Below are 16,432 nucleotides of genomic sequence, written 5' to 3' on the forward strand. Positions count from 1 at the left end.
GCTTATCTCTTGCCTTAGGCTTGTTTCCCCTTCCAGTAGCAGGAGCTATGGCTGGGGTTGTGTGCTGCCCAGCCCTTTCCACAGTCTTGCTTTATGACTGCCACGGCATGTATAGGCTGGGATAGAGTCTGCTCTTCACCATTCTGATTCCATACGTCCACGGCATCACAGGGAAGCAACTTAAACGATTTTTAAACATTATTTGTTTTTATGTGCATTGGTGTTTTGCCTGCATTTATGTGTATGGGTGGGTGCCAGATTCCTGGAACTGGAGACACAAACTGTTGTGAGCTGTCATGTGCTGAAATTAAACCCAGGTACTCCAGAAGAGCAGCCAGTGCTCTTAACTGCTAAGTCATCTCTCCAGCCCACAACATTTGTTTTTTAAGATTTTTTTTTTTTGAGACAAGGTCTCCCTATGTAGTCCTGGGTGGCCTGGAACTCACTATGTAGACCAGGCTGGCTTCAAACTCAGAGATCCGCCTGCCTTTGCCTCTCAAGTGCTGGAATTAAAGGCATGTGCTTGACCAAAAGGTAACTTTTAATTTGCCACCTTCTTTAGTTTCATCTCTATATTTGAATTCATATCAGAAAGTTACTAACATTTGGGATATTTGCCATAAGCTCAGGTTTGAATCACCACATAATAAAACTCAGAAAGTAAGATTAGTTAACATATGCCAGGATTTCTGCTCTACAATAAAAAGGAGGCCAACCTGGGCTATGCATAGTGAGAGCCAGATGGGGATATGGCTTCTGTTAGTAGAGTGCTTGCCTGGGTTCCATTCCTAGCACTGCACAAAGATGAATGTCGGGGCACACGCTAGCAATCCCAGTACTTGGGAGGTAGTGGAAGGAGAATCAGAAGTTCAAGGTCATGCTTGGCTATACCAGCCCAGCCTGTGGTATAAGAGAGATCCTGTTTCAAAAATAAAAAACAAGCCGGGCGGTGGTGGCGCACGCCTTTAATCCTAGCACTCGAGAGGCAGAGGCAGGCGGATCTCTGGGAGTTCGAGGCCAGCCTGGTGTACAAGAGCTAGTTCCGGGACAGGCATCAAAGCTACAGAGAAACCCTGTCTTGAAAAAAAAAACAACAACAACAACAACAACAAAATTGGTGGAGTGATGGTGTCATAACCTTTAATCCCAAGCATTTGGGAGGCAAAGGCAGGTACGTGTCTCCGTGAGTTCAAGGGTAGCCTGGTCTACAAGAGCTAGTTCCAGGACAGCCGGGGCTACATGGAGAAACCCTGTCTTGAAAACCCAAAAGAAAAAATATTTACCTCTGTTATAGAATATAGTTTTAAGAAGTGTTACATTTGTTTATGCTGTGGAACATTTGTTTAATGATGCAGGGATATATTGCATTCTTTTGTATTGATTTATCTAATTCTGTGAAGCTGTGATACTTTGCCTGCCTAAAACACCTGATGGTTTAATAAGAGCTGAACGGCCAATAGCTAGGCAGGAAAAAGGATAGGCAAGGCTGGTGGGCAGGAAGAATAAATAGAAGGAAAAACCTATGGAACAGGAAAGACAAACAAATGGAATAAAATGCTCCAATTTGAGGTTGGATGGCCAGACTGGCCTTGAACTCATAGAGATCTGCTTGCCTCTACTTCCTAAGTGCTAGGATGGAATACATGTATCACTATTCCCAGAAGAGGCAGGGTTTTTAATTAGTTAACAGTTGTTCTGTTTGAATAGCTAGATGAGATGCAGGTGCTGATACTGGACTAGTTGGTACATCTTTACATTGAAACTAAAGAGCTAATCATGGAACAGTATTTAGCAGGGATCATGGCTTGGGACCAGACCACAGAAGAAGGGGTGGAGATAACTCAATAAACATTTGGGTGTGTAAGTAAGGTTAATCAAGAAGGCAGTAGATTCCAGAGTAGGAAAACAGCTTGGACTTTGAATTCAGACTATGTAGGGGCATTGGTGTGAGAATTAAGAACAATATACCAGGCATGGTGGTTCACACTTGCAATCCCAGCAGTCAAAATGTGAAGGCAGAAGAGCCATCATAAGGGGCTAGAGAGATAGCTCATCAGTTAAGAGCACTGGCTGATCTTCCAGAGATCCCAAGTTCAATTCCCAGCAACCTCATGCTCACAGCCACCTGTTATGAGATCTGGTGCCCTCTTCTGGCCTGCAGACATACAGGCAGAACACTATATACATAATAAATAAGTTTTTTTTAAAAAAGGACAAATTCAAGGCCGGTCTGAAAAAAGAAAAAACAAATAACTGCATAAGTTTAACAAGAAGTCCAAACCAGAGGGCCGGGCGGTGGTGGCGCACGCCTTTAATTCCAGCACTTGGGAGGCAGAGGCAGGCGGATCTCTGTGAGTTCGAGACCAGCCTGGTCTACAAGAGCTAGTTCCAGGACAGGCTCCAAAACCACAGAGAAACCCTGTCTCGAAAAACCAAAAAAACCAAAAAAAAGAAAAAAAAAAAAGAAAAAAAAAAAAAAAGAAAAAGGTCCAAACCAGAGCTGGTTTAAGTACAAGCCTGCAGTGGAAGGATTTTAGAATAGTTAAATGGCTGTGTTAGTTTACTAGACCAGCTCTTTGCATAAACAAATCTTGGCTAAGAATCAGTGAAATGACTTTAAAAGAGAGCCCTCGCCAGGCTGGCGGCACACACTTTTAATCCCAGCGATTGGGAGGCAGGGGCAGGTGGATCTCTGTGAGTTCGAGACCAGCCTGGTCTACAGAGCTAGTTCCAGGACAGGCTCCAAAGCTACAGAGAAACCCTGTCTCGAAAAACAAAAGGGCTGGAGAGATGGCTCAGAGGTTAAGAGCATTGCCTGCTCTTCCAAAGGTCCTGAGTTCAATTCCCAGCAACCACATGGTGGTTCACAACCATCTGTAATGGGGTCTGGTGCCCTCTTCTGGCCTGCAGGCATACACACAGAATATTGTATACATAATAAATAAATAAATAAATATTAAAAAAACAAAAAAACAGCCTGGTCTACAAGAGCTAGCTCCAGGACAGGCTCCAAAACCACAGAGAAACCCTGTCTCGAAAAAAACCAAAAAAAAAAAAAAAAAAACCAAAAAAAAAAAAAAAGAAAGAAAGAAAAACAAAACCAAAGAGAGGGGGAGAGAGAGAGAGAGAGAGAGAGAGAGAGAGAGAGAGAGAGAGAGAGAGAGAGAGGAGAGAAAGCCCACGTTTCAGAACAGACTGGGAATATTGATGCTATAATGGTCTAGATTTCAAGGTCAAGTGTGAGTTTTTCATTTGTTTTTAATTTTTTGATTTTATTTATGTGTATGAGTGTTTTGTCTGCATGTGTCTGTGCACCATGTGCATGCACAGTGCCCATGTGGGTCAGAGGAGGGGGTCAGATAACTTGGAATTGGAGTTATAGGCATGTAGGTTTTGAGACTTGAACCTAGGCCCTCTGGAAGAGGAGCCAGTGCTCTTAAGCACTGAGCCATCTCTCCGACCCTGGATTTCCTTCTTGCCTCACAAGAATCATTACTCTGTCAACCCCAGTGTCTGCAGAGACAACCCCTCCTCCACATTAAACTAGATTATTTAATAAAAGCCTGAGTTCAAGGCTATGTCAGAGGAGCAGTAGCTGTATAGTTAGTTAACAAGACCTTTGCTCTTGCAACGGACCCAGGTTTGAGTTCCAGAACCCACATGGTGGTTCACAATCATCTGTAACTGTTGTTCCAGCGACTCTGATGCTCTCTTGTGACCTCCATTGGCACCGGTTACCCATGTGCAGACAAAACATTCATATACATAAAATAAAAATGAAAAACAAAGAAAAATTTTTAAATACTTCTTTAAAAAGATTTTATGAGGTGGGCAGTGGTGGCGCATGCCTTTAGACCCAGCACTTGAGAGGCAGAGGCAGGCGGATCTCTGAGTTTGAGGCCAGCCTGGTCTACAAAGTAAGTTCCAGGACAACCAGGCTACATAGAGAAACCATGTCTCAGAAAGCCAAAACCAAACCAAAATAAAACAAAAAGATTTTACTTTTGTAAATGTGTGTATGTCTATGTATGTGTATGCCATGTGTGAATGTCTGCAGAAGTTAGGACTGACTTCTGACTGTCCACTGGAGACAGAGGTTACAGGTGGTTATGAGCCAACTGATGTGGGTGCTGGGAACCAAACTTGGGTCCTCTGGAAGAGCAGCAAGGGCTTTTAACCTCTGGCAGTCTTTCCAGCCTCCAAAGGAGCTTTGTGTGGAGTCTGATTCAAGGTCAGACCAGAGATATCTTCATAGTGCTAGAATTCACAAAGGCCCAGCTGGAGCAGAGGGTCAGGGGTGGTGGGGTATTAACCAGAGACCTAGATTCAAAATTGAGCCAAAGAATATTCATCCAGAATTTCAATACTTAATACTAAAAGGGCATTAATGGTGAAACAGTTTGGAGGATTTCAGGATTAGAACCAAGGAGAAAAGGCCACGGAATAGTTAACAGACACAAGAGTGTGAGGCATGCCAAGAGGAACTAACTGATTTTGCCTAAGGTTCAAGATCAGAGTAGTTATACAGGAATAAAAAATAAACGCCAGTGGCACAATAAAAACTATTTAAAAAAAGAAAGGCCATGGAGCAGTGGGGAGAAAAACAGAGAAAATAGAGGCTAGAGTTGGAGGGAAGATCTGAAAAGAATCAGCAGGGGACTACTTTCCTGAGCTTCCAGAAGCACTGAGTATGGAAAAACTAAGAGGCTCGAGTTTTCAGGTTTTAGACCTGAAGACCATTGCTCATGAGTTAACCCAGCTCTGGATTCAGTGGCCTTGGAAAGATGTATTGAGAGTGGACCCAAGTGTCCCAAGTTGGAGTCTAGAATACCATGACACTGACGGGAACTGAAGCTAAAGGTAGAGGTCCTGACGGTGGAGGCATTAACAGAGGTCCAGGTCTCAGAGCAGGCCATACGGACATCAACAGTAGTAGAATGTAAAAGTATCTGATGGCTGGAGAGATGGCTCACTGGCTATGAACACTAGCTGTTCTTTCAGAGGACCCAGGTTTGGTTCCCAGTACCAACACAGTGGCCTAGAAATGTGTCTGTAACTCCAGTTCCAGGAGATCTGACAACGTCTTCTGTGGATACCAGATATTAATGGCACACATACATACATACAGGCAAAACAACCATCAGTGGGGTGATAATTTTTTTGTTTGTTTGTTTTGTTTTTCGAGACAAGGTTTCTCTGTAGCTTTGGAGCCTGTCCTGGAACTCCCTTTGTAGACCAGGCTGGCCTCGAACTCACAAAGATCTGCCTGTCTCTGCCTCCCGAGTGCTGGGATTAAAGGCGTGTGCCACCACCGCCCAGTCAGTGGGGTGATAATTAAAGAAATGCTCGGTTCCAGGCTTAGCCCCGAGTTGCTCTTGCTAGTGTACCAGTTGACAAACACCAGGGTCAAAATCAAACAAAGGGTGTAGACCAGGACTAGATCTGAAAAGAAAGTAAAGCAGCATTGATGATGGAATGATGAACAGAACTCTGATGTCAAGCCAGAAGCACAGTGATGAGAGACAAATGAAGAGAGGCCCAAGTTTGACCAATAACATTATTTTTATTCTTCCTTGTTTACTCAGTGCTTAGTTTCCTTTAGGTTGTGAGTCAAAAGTGCCACCAAGAGGACTTTAAAGTGGAATGTCAACTCTGCCACCTCAAAAATTTTACAAGGAGGAAACCCCCAAAATCATGCAAACAAAATTCATCATTAATCACCCGGAAACCAGACTCATTAAAGGAAATGAAGAGCATGAAGAAATGGAAGTTAGAGAAAACTGGTATTTCCCCCAATTATCTTGCTACCTATAGAGCTTGGTTGAAGCCGTGAATCTGTCTGGTACAGGCAAGAGTTAGCACAGTTCTGAACTGCTAGTCTTGGGAGGGTCCCTTTAAAGATCAGCATTTAATTGGTGTCTGCTCTGCTTCCCTGTATCTTTCAGCTGTACTGTACAGTCCTCATAGGAAATCACTCACCCTGAAGCTGGATTAGGAATGTTGGCACACTTACACGACTTTGACACAACATGGCCAGTCCAGCTCACTTAGATATCCTTATCTCATAACCATTTGCCTAAGATCTGCCTGGTGGAGCCAGACATGCTTTTGGCTACAAGTGATCACACTAATAAACAGATTAAACAAACAAGGAATTATCTTCTTCCACCAAAGATCTGCTGCTAGTTCCACAGCTCAGTAACACTGTGCTACTAGGTTGGTGACTCTGAGGTCCCAAGATGTTAGCCGCAGTTCCACCTGATGCAAAAGTAGCAGCATATGAATCTGGGAGGATGAGCTAGCTCTAAGAGCTCCTAGTGATTCTTCAAACTGAAAGTTCTTCATGATTCTAATCATGGACAATAAGTCTGGAACTTATTTCCTTGCTAATACCCAATATTAGAGATTAGCATTTGGTCTCTGACCTGGTCCAGGGTTTAAATTGGGGCCCTGGAGGGTCATGGGAGGAGATAGGGGTGAACTTACAGATTTTCTATTTCTTCCTCACCACAGCAGGGGCTGTAGATCAGCCCGAGTCCATGGCTGCCTGCGTGCCAACCTAGAACTCAAAGAACTCAACACTTCTACTCCCTGTTTGTGGGCCACAGATAAGTGTGGGGTCCACCCACACAGAAGCTGTCATCTTGGGAAGTTTTACAACCTAATCTGATGAAGCCGCTGGGGTTGAACTCAACATTCCTAATTTCTCTATGCCTGTCTGATTCCACACTCCAACCTCCCTCCCTCAGGATCAGGAAAAGTCAAGCTCCTCACCACGGTCCAAGAAGCCCTAAAGCCCTGTCCAATGTCACCTATCACACTCGGCTTGGTCATCGTCTGACACACTCCAGTCTCGGTGCCTCTGCACTAACTTTTCTTTCTGTTGAGGATATTCTTTCACCTCACTATGACCTCCCTCATTTCATTCAGATCTCTAAAACATCATCCTGTCAGGAACATTTTTCCTGATGACATTGCTGAAAGAAGATCCCACTCCTCCCGTTCCTGCAACCTCATCTCCTTCCCTCCCTTTGTTTTTCTTCACGCCACTCATCTTTAACTATCTTCTTTTATACAGATGCTTCTCGATGAATCTGTCTTAATTGAAAACGCATTAACATGCCTAACCTACCAAACACCTTAGCTTAGCCCACCTACCTTCAATGCGCTCAGAACACTGACATTATTCTACAGGTAGGCAAACTTACCTAATGTAAAGTCTAATTTATAACAAAATGTTGACTAGCTCATGTAATTTACTGAACACCATACTGAAAGTAGAAAACAAGACTGGGTGTATGTGTGTGGTTCTGTAGCACTGTAAGATCAAAAAGTTGAAAAATTATAAAGTGAATTATACTCCGAGGAATGGCTGTACTTTGTCTACCGAATGCTTGCTTTTCCTAGAATGCAAGCCCACAAGGGCAGGATTTCTGTTGGTTGAGGCCACAGCAGTATCCTTCCTTTTCAGAACAGTTTCTGACATCACAGTTGGTACTCTCATTCCTGTCTACTGACTGCACAACTACGTGACACATCACAGCAGATACTCAGGGCTTATTGAATGGATGAACACATTACTGCACAACTGAGGAAGCCGTCCCCAATCCACCGGAGGGCTCAGTACTCCCTAGTGCCTCCTTGTGGGAGACCTGGGAGTTGCCCCTCAACACAACCACAGAAATTTTATTTACAACACAAGACTGGAGAGGAGGGAACAGTGAGCTGTGCAGGGCTGGCAGAACCCTACTTTTGCTCTCGTCTCCAGACGATGACCATGCCACTGGCATCACTGGAAGCCAGCAGACTCTCGTCGCAGTTGAAGCTGACGTCAAGCACAGGTGCACTGTGGCCCTGCAGCTTGTTGACAGCAGCTTTGGCGGCCCGCTCCACATCAAAGAAGTGAACGCACATATCCTCACTGCCTGTCACTGTCCAGATGAGAGGGAGAGAGCATCAGAAGGCTACTGTGGTGTCCCCAGTAGGAGGGCCTTGAGGTTCTATGAGGTGTGAGGGCCTCATGTAGCTTCAGGTAGTCTAAAATGAACCATCCCCAAATGGGAGTTTATCTGCCTCCTTTGCTTCTTCTGTGGGTAGTATGTGAGGTTTTAGGAAGTGTGGGGTCTGTATCTCAGCTATGAAGTTCCCAAGCTGTCTGTGGCTCCATGTCTAAAGTGTTTAGGTATGAGGCTGTTAGGACACAAGACCCAGGAAGTCATGGCATCAGGATGTCATGATGATGGAGCTACACTGGTCTCTGCTTCTTCCCAGTTACCCAGGTCCCCTGCTCCCGAGCACTCACCCACACAGGCCCCCTGGCGGAAGGACATGAGGGGGCAGAAGATACTGCGCACTGGATGTGAGCTCTGCTCAATGGGGAAGCTTCTCTTCAATTGCAGGGTACCTTCATTGTCCACCACTCTGAAGAGAAGGCAAAAGAAAGGGTCAGGGCACAGCCTAAGCCTCAGGAGATGACCAGTGGTGGGCAGTTTATGTTCTGAATCCTGTATCTGAGATATTTACAATATTTATGAATTATTTTTGCATTTGGAGACAGAGTCTTACTATGTTAGACAAGCCATTTCTGAACTCAAGCATTCAAGTGATCCCCCTGCTTCAGTCCTTAGAATGCTGGCACCATAGGTGTATATCATCACCCCTAGCATCTTTTTCATTTTATTTATTTTCATTTTATGTATATGGGTGTTCTGCCTGCATGTATGTGTGTGCACTGTGAATGTATAGTACTGGAGCAGACCAGAAGAAGGTGCTGGATCCCCTGGAACTGGAATTACAGACAGTTGTGAGCTGCCATGTGAATGTTGAGAACTGAACCTCAGTCATCTATAAGATCAACATCTGATAATGCTGCTGAGCCATCTCCCAGCCCCTTGGAGTTTTTTTTTTTTCTTTGTCTTTTTGAGACAGGGTTTCTCTGTAGTTTTTGGTGCCTGTACTGGAACTCGCTCTGTAGACCATGCTGGCCTCAAACTCACAGAGGTCCGACTGCCTCTGCCTCCCGAGTGTTGGGATTAAAGGCGTGCACCACCATGCCTAGCAGGGCATGAATTTATGTCCAGCTTTAAAAAACATCATTTTTGAAAGTTGGGTGGAAAGAATGAATTCTGTTCCCAAATCAAAATAACAAAATAATATAGGTTGTGGGTGAATCTCAGTGGTAGAGTTTTATTAGCATGTACAAAGTTCTGGATTCAATTCCCAGCACCAAATGAAGAAAAAGAAAGGGAACTGGAGAGAGGACTCAAGTGGGAAAAGACATTTGCTGCCAGGTCTGACAACTTGAGTTTGATTCCTGGAACCTGCATGGAAGGACAGAACAGGCTTTCACACGCTGTCCTCTGACCTCCATATATGTGAGCACTCACATACACACACAAATAAATAAATGTGAAAAAAATTCAAAACAAAGAGCTAGTATTTTTCTTTAATTATAGTATTGGGAGTGGAATCCATAGTCTCATACATGCTAGGCTAGGCAAGTGCTCTACCACTGAGCCACTTTCTCAGTCCTTTATGTATTTTGTCTTAGTTTGCTTAACTATACAATGGAGACAATAACGATAACTACTTCCCAGACTGTTGTGAGGATTAAATATAGTGATATGTATGGAGTGCCTTGAACAGGGTCTGTCCATAGCAATGTTCATGTAGGGGCTTGTTACTGTTATTCCTATTTATGTTGCTATTGATATGATTATGTTGTACACTATGTACATTGTAGGCCATGTATCACCATACTATGTATTATGTGTGTGCGTCTGTTTCTGGGGATAGACAAGCACTCTGCCACTAAGCTACTCTCATCATATTATGAGGTCAGACCCCTAGCCTTGGTGAAATGAATGTGCTGGAGATGAGCCTTGCTCCTCCACTCCAATGGAAGGATGGGCCCTGCAGGCCCAGATGGCCCCGGTTGGGGAGGAACCCACCTGTAGAGCAGGAGTTTGTTGAGGCAGGCATTGATTAGCAGTGAGGGGTCCCGCGCTTCCCGGCTGACCCAGGATCGGGCAGAGATGCTGGTGACAGGGCTGCCCTCGTGCACCACTAGTCGCTTGGCTTTGGTCAGCTTCCCTGAATCAGTGGAGGCAAAGGTGAGGACAAGGACCGAGTCCGGGGAGAATACAAAAAAGGGCACCAAAACATAGGTCTGTGGCCTGCCTACCTGTGGCCATGTCAAAGAGAAAGGAGAAGACACTACCGCGGTCATCACCTGCCCAGAGAAGCCGGCCAGGGGCATCAAAGGACAGGGCAAGGACACGGCCTGTCAGTTTGCTGGAGCCACCCTTCACTTTCTTGCCTGTGGAGATGTTCATGACATGCACATTGTGCTTGGCATTCCCCACCTGTGAGTGGAATACATACACCATCATTCTGACCCATCTAGTCCTTCCTTGAGTTTAAGACAGTGGGACTGTGGCAAGCACACTGGAAGGTGACCCAGGCCTAACTCCTAACTCCTAGCTAACCCCTCAATATGCCCACAATATGCCAGTTGCTCATGAGACGAAGGTAGTCTCAGAGCCAAAATGCTGCCCTTTGGTCAGTCTGAAAATTTGGGCTTATAATACCCTTCCATCTTTTCCTTGCACCCTGTCCTGCTTCGTCTTGGAGCCTATAAGCTGCTACCACTGAAATGAGCCAGAGAACCCCAAGCACTAGCTCACTCATAGCCTGTTGTTACCCTATATCGCAACTCCCTACCCCCAGGCCATGCCAGACTTTCCATGTCCTTCCTCTGCCCTCTGCCCAGTCTGTCCTGGAGTCTGACCACAGTAGGGCTGCCCCTGATAGATTAGATGAGTGTTCAGCCCCATCATCCTGCTCCCTAGCAGCAGCTTCTGTAGACAGAAAACTGTAAGACTGTGGTGACAAGACCCTAAGAATCCCAGGGCCATGACCCCCCGCCTAGCCCTATCTACTACAGCAAGGCCTTCCCTGACCATGAACTATGCTTTTGTTGGTCTGTTTCCCTTTGAGTCTGACCACAGGACTGCTGTGATAGGACTTGGGGGTATTAAACTTTATACTCTGGTGCCCCCAAACAGCTCTCCAGACCCAGCATGCCCGCCCTTGGTGAGCAGGTGTCCTGGAGCCTGACCACAGTGAGGTTGTTGTTGACAGGCTGGAAGGTGCAGCACAGCAGTTCAGCGCCATCAGGGTCAGGGATCTCACGGATGCAGCGGCCGTCCTCGGAGGCCCAGATGCGCATGGTGGCATCGAGGGAGGTGGACACGAGGATGTCATTGGAGAGGGACCAGGCGAAGTCAGAGACACCACGCGTGTGGCCCCGTAGCACATGGAGCACAGTGGGTGGGGCAGGCACCAGCTGGCACAGTGAGATGCTGCCGTCCAGTGAACAGCAGGCCAAGCGGTGTCGGTCATCATTGGCGAAGCGCACCCTTGGGACTGCAAATGCCAAGGAGCCATTTGAGGGAGTCAGCATACTCACTGAGCACAAGGAATGGTAGCCTCCACAAAAGGCTTTCCTTGGCTGTCAAAGGCAGTTGTAAACCTTAGAACACCTACTGCCAACATGCTCTCTAAATCTTAATGGCACTTTGAACAATGCAAAAAAGCTCGCACTGCATTACTGAGTACTTTACAATAATCAAGCTCTCATGGGTTTGAAAACCTTCACAGTGTAGTCCACTATGCCCTCTGCAAGGAAGTTATCATCAGCAAAGGCTTTGAACTCTTCCAAGTGACTCATGAGCTCATGCTAAAGAGGGCTCTCTTTGCAGTACCTAATATAACAACTTTGCAGAGCACTTTGCAGAGGGCTTTTGCATTTGTTAATGGTTTTACGAGAGGTAATTTCTCCTTCTGAGGTGTGGTGCCAGGTGCCTTGGGTAGCTGTTCCAACAAATGTTTGGTTTGGTCCCACCACCCATTAGCTTACCTGCCTCATCCACGTGCTGGTCAAAAACATGGTACATGCCTGCAAAGGCATAGTTTTCACTCAGCGATGTGTCCCCGGCCATGGCCCGGCTTGCCTCTGCCACCGATGTGGGTACCACACTGCCGGGAGGCCTGAGCCCCAACAGGAAGTAGGGGGCGATAGGAGGTAGGTGTGGGTGTTTAGACTGCCATATCCCAGGGCCCCTCTCTTCCTCAGGAACCTCCACCCTCTGCCTTCCTCTGGTATGTACCTGTCCTCATAGACTGCACGATTCATTTGTGCCTGCAGCTGGTAGGAGCCTCGGCTGACAGATCGGCGGTGTCCTCGGGCCCCCAGGGCTCGAGGGTCATCTTCAAAGTCCTGCAATCAAGACAGGGTCAGGGATGGTGCATACCTCTAATTTCAGCGCTTGGGAAACTGAGGCAGAATGATCACTGAGCTCAAGGCCTGTCTTGGCTACATGGTGAATCTGAGGCCAGCCTGGGCTACATGGTGAGATCCTGTCTCAAAAAGAAGAGAAATTAGTCTCTGAGAACCACTGATGTCTGGAGCCTTCAAAATATTACCAGATCCGATCCCTTCTCACCACACATGGCACCTGCCACCACTATCACTGCTCACTTGCTTCAAAAGTTTCTTCATGAGCACCTGTTTCTGTCCTTGCCCTGCTCAACACATCCTTAGTACAGACATGTTTTCCACACAAAGAATAACTATTTCCCCCCCAGGAAACCACTTGAATTAGTCTCTCACTTCAGTCAGGTTTCACTGTTACCTCCTCAGAGAAGTCTTCCCTATTAAACATAGCTTCCTTCAATAGCTCAAAGTAGTGACTTATTTATTTATTTATCTATTTATTACATATACAGTGTTCTGCTTGCATATATACTTGCAGGCCAGAAGAAGGCACCAGATCTCATTACAGATGGTTGTGAGCCACCATGTGGTTGCTGAGAATTGAACTCAGGACCTCTGGAAGAGCAGACAGTGCTCTTAACCTCTGAGCCATCTCTCCAGCACGTGGCTTTTCACATTCTTCTTTGCTGTGTTGGGAATAGAACCATCAGCCTCAGGCATACTAGACAAGCCCTCTATCACTGAACTACATCCCTGCACCAAACTCTCTTTTGTGTCTCCTAAGTCCATTTTATGTGATTATCATAGCATTCCCTACTATACCATGGTAATTATCAACTCATTAATCTGACTTGCTCCGTGTTTTTCTAATTCACTACCTGTTTATCATGTCTTTTATTTTTTCAAATTCTTTAAGTTTTATTTATTTATTTTGCATACAACATTCTATCTCCATGTATGCCTGCATGCCAGAAGAGGGCACCAGATCTCATTATAGATGGCTGTGAGCCACCATGTGGTTGCTGGGAATTGAACTCAGGACCTCTGGACGAGCAGCCAGAGCTCTTAACCTCAGAGCCATCTCTCCAGCCCCCTTATGCTTATTGACTTAGTTGCTATATTATCTTTTAGTCCTCTACTGACAATGGAACAATACTTTTGTACATCACCGTGTTTGACAAAAGGCCGTGGTAACTATGGATGTCGAGGAGATATGTGGCAGGTGGTGCAGCCAGGAGCTCACCTCCATTCGGTCAAGGGTAGTGCGGCTGCTGCGGACAATGCTGTTGCTATAGGCACGAGCACTGCCTGGCTCAGAGAGTGGTCCGTAGCGCTGGCCCAATAGCTGGCCCCGTAGCCTCAGGTACTGCCGACGCAGTGCTGGGGGGTGCCCAGCCTTGGCATTCTCCCGCAGCAGCTGGCTGCGCCGGCGGATATACTGGGTCCGAAACTGTGGAAACGTTGGCGTGCGGTAGGCGTTGTACCTGTAGGGTCCAGGAGGCAGGGCAGGCAGCAGGCACAGGACAGAGGGAATAAATCAGCTCGAGGCATAGGGTAGTGCAATGAGGTGTTAGGCAGTGATTGGAATGGTAAGAGTGATCGTACTGTGATGGGGTGATTCTGATTAATAACGGGTATGATGAAAAGGTCAATCTGGAGATAATATAGTCAATCTGCAGCTCTGCTGTGGTCAGTCGGAGCCAACTATATTATCAGTCTAGCATGATGACAAACGTCAGATTGGCAATGTACAGCAATGGAGGTTAGGGTCATGTAGTATGGGGTAGCGATTGGGTAATAATAGTAGGGTAGTGGTATCAAGAAAAGTTGGGGAAGAGGACAGGCAATAAGAGCTAGATAGGAAGTCACCGGTCTGACTTCCACTACCCACGCGAAAAGTCTCTTTGCGCATGCCCGTATCTAACAGCATTTCCCAGCATGCTCTTTAGAACCTTCTCTGGCCGGGCCACTTCACCGCGGGAATCAGACACCAAGCTAGCTGCGCATGCTCACGCAGCCGCACCAGCCAAGTTCTCCGCCCAGCCTCACTGATCGCCATTGCTCATGCACCACAGTAGGTTCCGCTCCCCTGGGCTCCAACCCCACGCCTCACCTCGCGTCCACTGCTAAGACTTGCTGCCACACCGCGGCCATTCCCTGGCTTCCTTCTATGATGCGTCTGCCTGCGGGAGCCTGCAGGACAAGTGCTTGGAATGCCGGCGTCGCAGGCAGAGGAAATCTAGTTCCGCCCCTTCCACCAGGTGACAGTTGCCATAGACACGAAGTCCCTCCACACAGGTGATGTCGCGAAATCCCACTGGGTCTTTAGCATGGTCATCACCCCAGCCCTGCCTTTCCTGGGCAGCACTCCGGTGACTCACAGCAGCAATTCAGACATGACCCCGCCCTCTCCCGTTGCCTCAGCAACGCCCCTCCCCCACCCAGCAAATCTTGTTTGACATTCTCCACCCATCAAGCCCTCTGTCCTCTGCCCTCCCTTTTGTGACCCTAGAGCATAGCCCAGGACCCAGGACCACCTCCGGGCTGCCCCTGGCTCTTGAGGCCCCCGGGGCGGCCCTGAACCCGGTGTCACCAGTTCCTTCTCTCTTCCCTGTCTCAAGCTCCAGGCAAGATGGCTGCCTGCAGCCAGAAAGAGCTGCGGAGCACAGAGCAAATCGATAGGAACCTTTCCCAGGGCGTGGGAGCCTCGCAGGCGCATTAAAGGATTGTAGTTTTCCGTAAAAGGATAAAGGCTCCACCCCTTGAATTCTAGCCATTTCCCCTGACACCTTTTTTTATACACTGGGGTCAGAGGTACAGGGCGAGTATGTATGTCAAACACTTGCTAAATATCGGAAATAATGACTTTCTTGTGAAAGTGGATTAGGCTGCTTCTCAGCACCACAAATTTGGCCAGGCAAAACTTGAATAAAGTATATGCAGAACCTGACCATACATGCAGGGACTGACTCCTAGAGTATTTACTAGTTCTTAGAGCAGTGATGAATCCTGGAAACCGATGTGATGAGAAGAATCCGCGTGTGTGTGTTCACTGGGAGTAACTGGACTTGGAATGGTCGCCCCTAGGAAACTTTGAAACTTGAGGGTTTTAAGTAACAAGATGCAATCAGGAAAAACAAGCCTTGGGGGGTTTGACCCAAAGGAACTATCCCACTTCTCTGTAATTCACTTTAAGCTAGAATCTGTATCGCAAATATTCATCTCGGGGTCTAGCATAATGGTCATCCTATAAAGAGGATGGGGGGGGGGTAGCAGGAGGATCAGGAGTGTGAATCCGGCCTGGCCTACATACTGAATTACAGGCCACTCTGGGTTATGTAGTGAGAGCCTGCATCAAAAAGCAAGCAAGCAGGGTGGAGAGGTTGCACAAGCCTTTCACTAGATCCCATGTAAAGGTGGAAAGAACCCAGTCCCTGGAGTTGTCTTCTGACGTCCACAGGTGTGCTGTGGCATACACATAAGTCTTTTAAAAGCAAGCAAAGAAACTCTAGGTGTAATACAGTTTCTTACTATACTTTAATAGCAGCTGACCCAATTTTCACAACTGACTCTCAGAATAAATACAATCACCTGTCTTTTTTTTTTTTTTTTTTTTGAGACAGGGTTTCTCTGTGGCTTTGGAGCCTGTCCTGGAACTAGCTCTTGTAGACCAGGCTGGTCTCGAACTCACAGAGATCCGCCTGCCTCTGCCTCCCGAGTGCTGGGATTAAAGGCGTGCGCCACCACCGCCTGGCCCACAATCACCTGCTGTCTTAGTTTGGTTTTCTATTGCTGTGTTAAAACACTGACCAAAAGCAGCTTGGGATAGGAAAAAGTTTATTTCACTTTAAAATTCCCAGGTCACAATCCATCACTAAGGGAAGTCAGGGCTGAAAAATCAAGCCAGGAACTGAAGCAGAGATCATGAAGGAAGGCTTGCTCCCCAAGGCTTGTAGCCTGCTTCTTTATACAACCAGGCCCACTTGCCCACAGGTAGCACCGCCCAAATCAATCACTAATCAAGAAAATGCCCTACAGGCCAATCTGATGGAAGCATTTTCTCATTTGAGATTCCCTCTTTTCAAATGACTAACTTGTGTCAAGACAAAACAAACAAAAAACTAGCCATCATCTAAGGTTGCCTGAGTGAGGAAT

The 16,432-nt window shown here is 46.7% G+C and overlaps 1 protein-coding gene across 1 annotated transcript; it reads right to left on the reverse strand.

Annotated features, from left to right (window-relative positions):
* Positions 1–5,551: 5,551 nt before the first annotated feature.
* Positions 5,552–14,933, reverse strand: Wdr13 (WD repeat domain 13). The gene is made up of 9 exons (XM_057760053.1): positions 14,391–14,933; positions 13,521–13,761; positions 12,171–12,280; positions 11,921–12,051; positions 11,120–11,427; positions 10,184–10,364; positions 9,951–10,092; positions 8,303–8,421; positions 5,552–7,931 (listed from the first exon to the last, which is right to left on the reverse strand). The coding sequence occupies exons 1-9, from the start codon at positions 14,429–14,431 to the stop codon at positions 7,747–7,749; spliced, it is 1,458 nt and encodes a 485-aa protein (XP_057616036.1). The 5' UTR covers positions 14,432–14,933; the 3' UTR covers positions 5,552–7,746.
* Between the last annotated feature and the right edge of the window lie 1,499 nt (positions 14,934–16,432).

This window comes from Chionomys nivalis, chromosome X (genome assembly GCF_950005125.1).
Source record: "Chionomys nivalis chromosome X, mChiNiv1.1, whole genome shotgun sequence".
NCBI lineage: Eukaryota > Metazoa > Chordata > Mammalia > Rodentia > Cricetidae > Chionomys > Chionomys nivalis.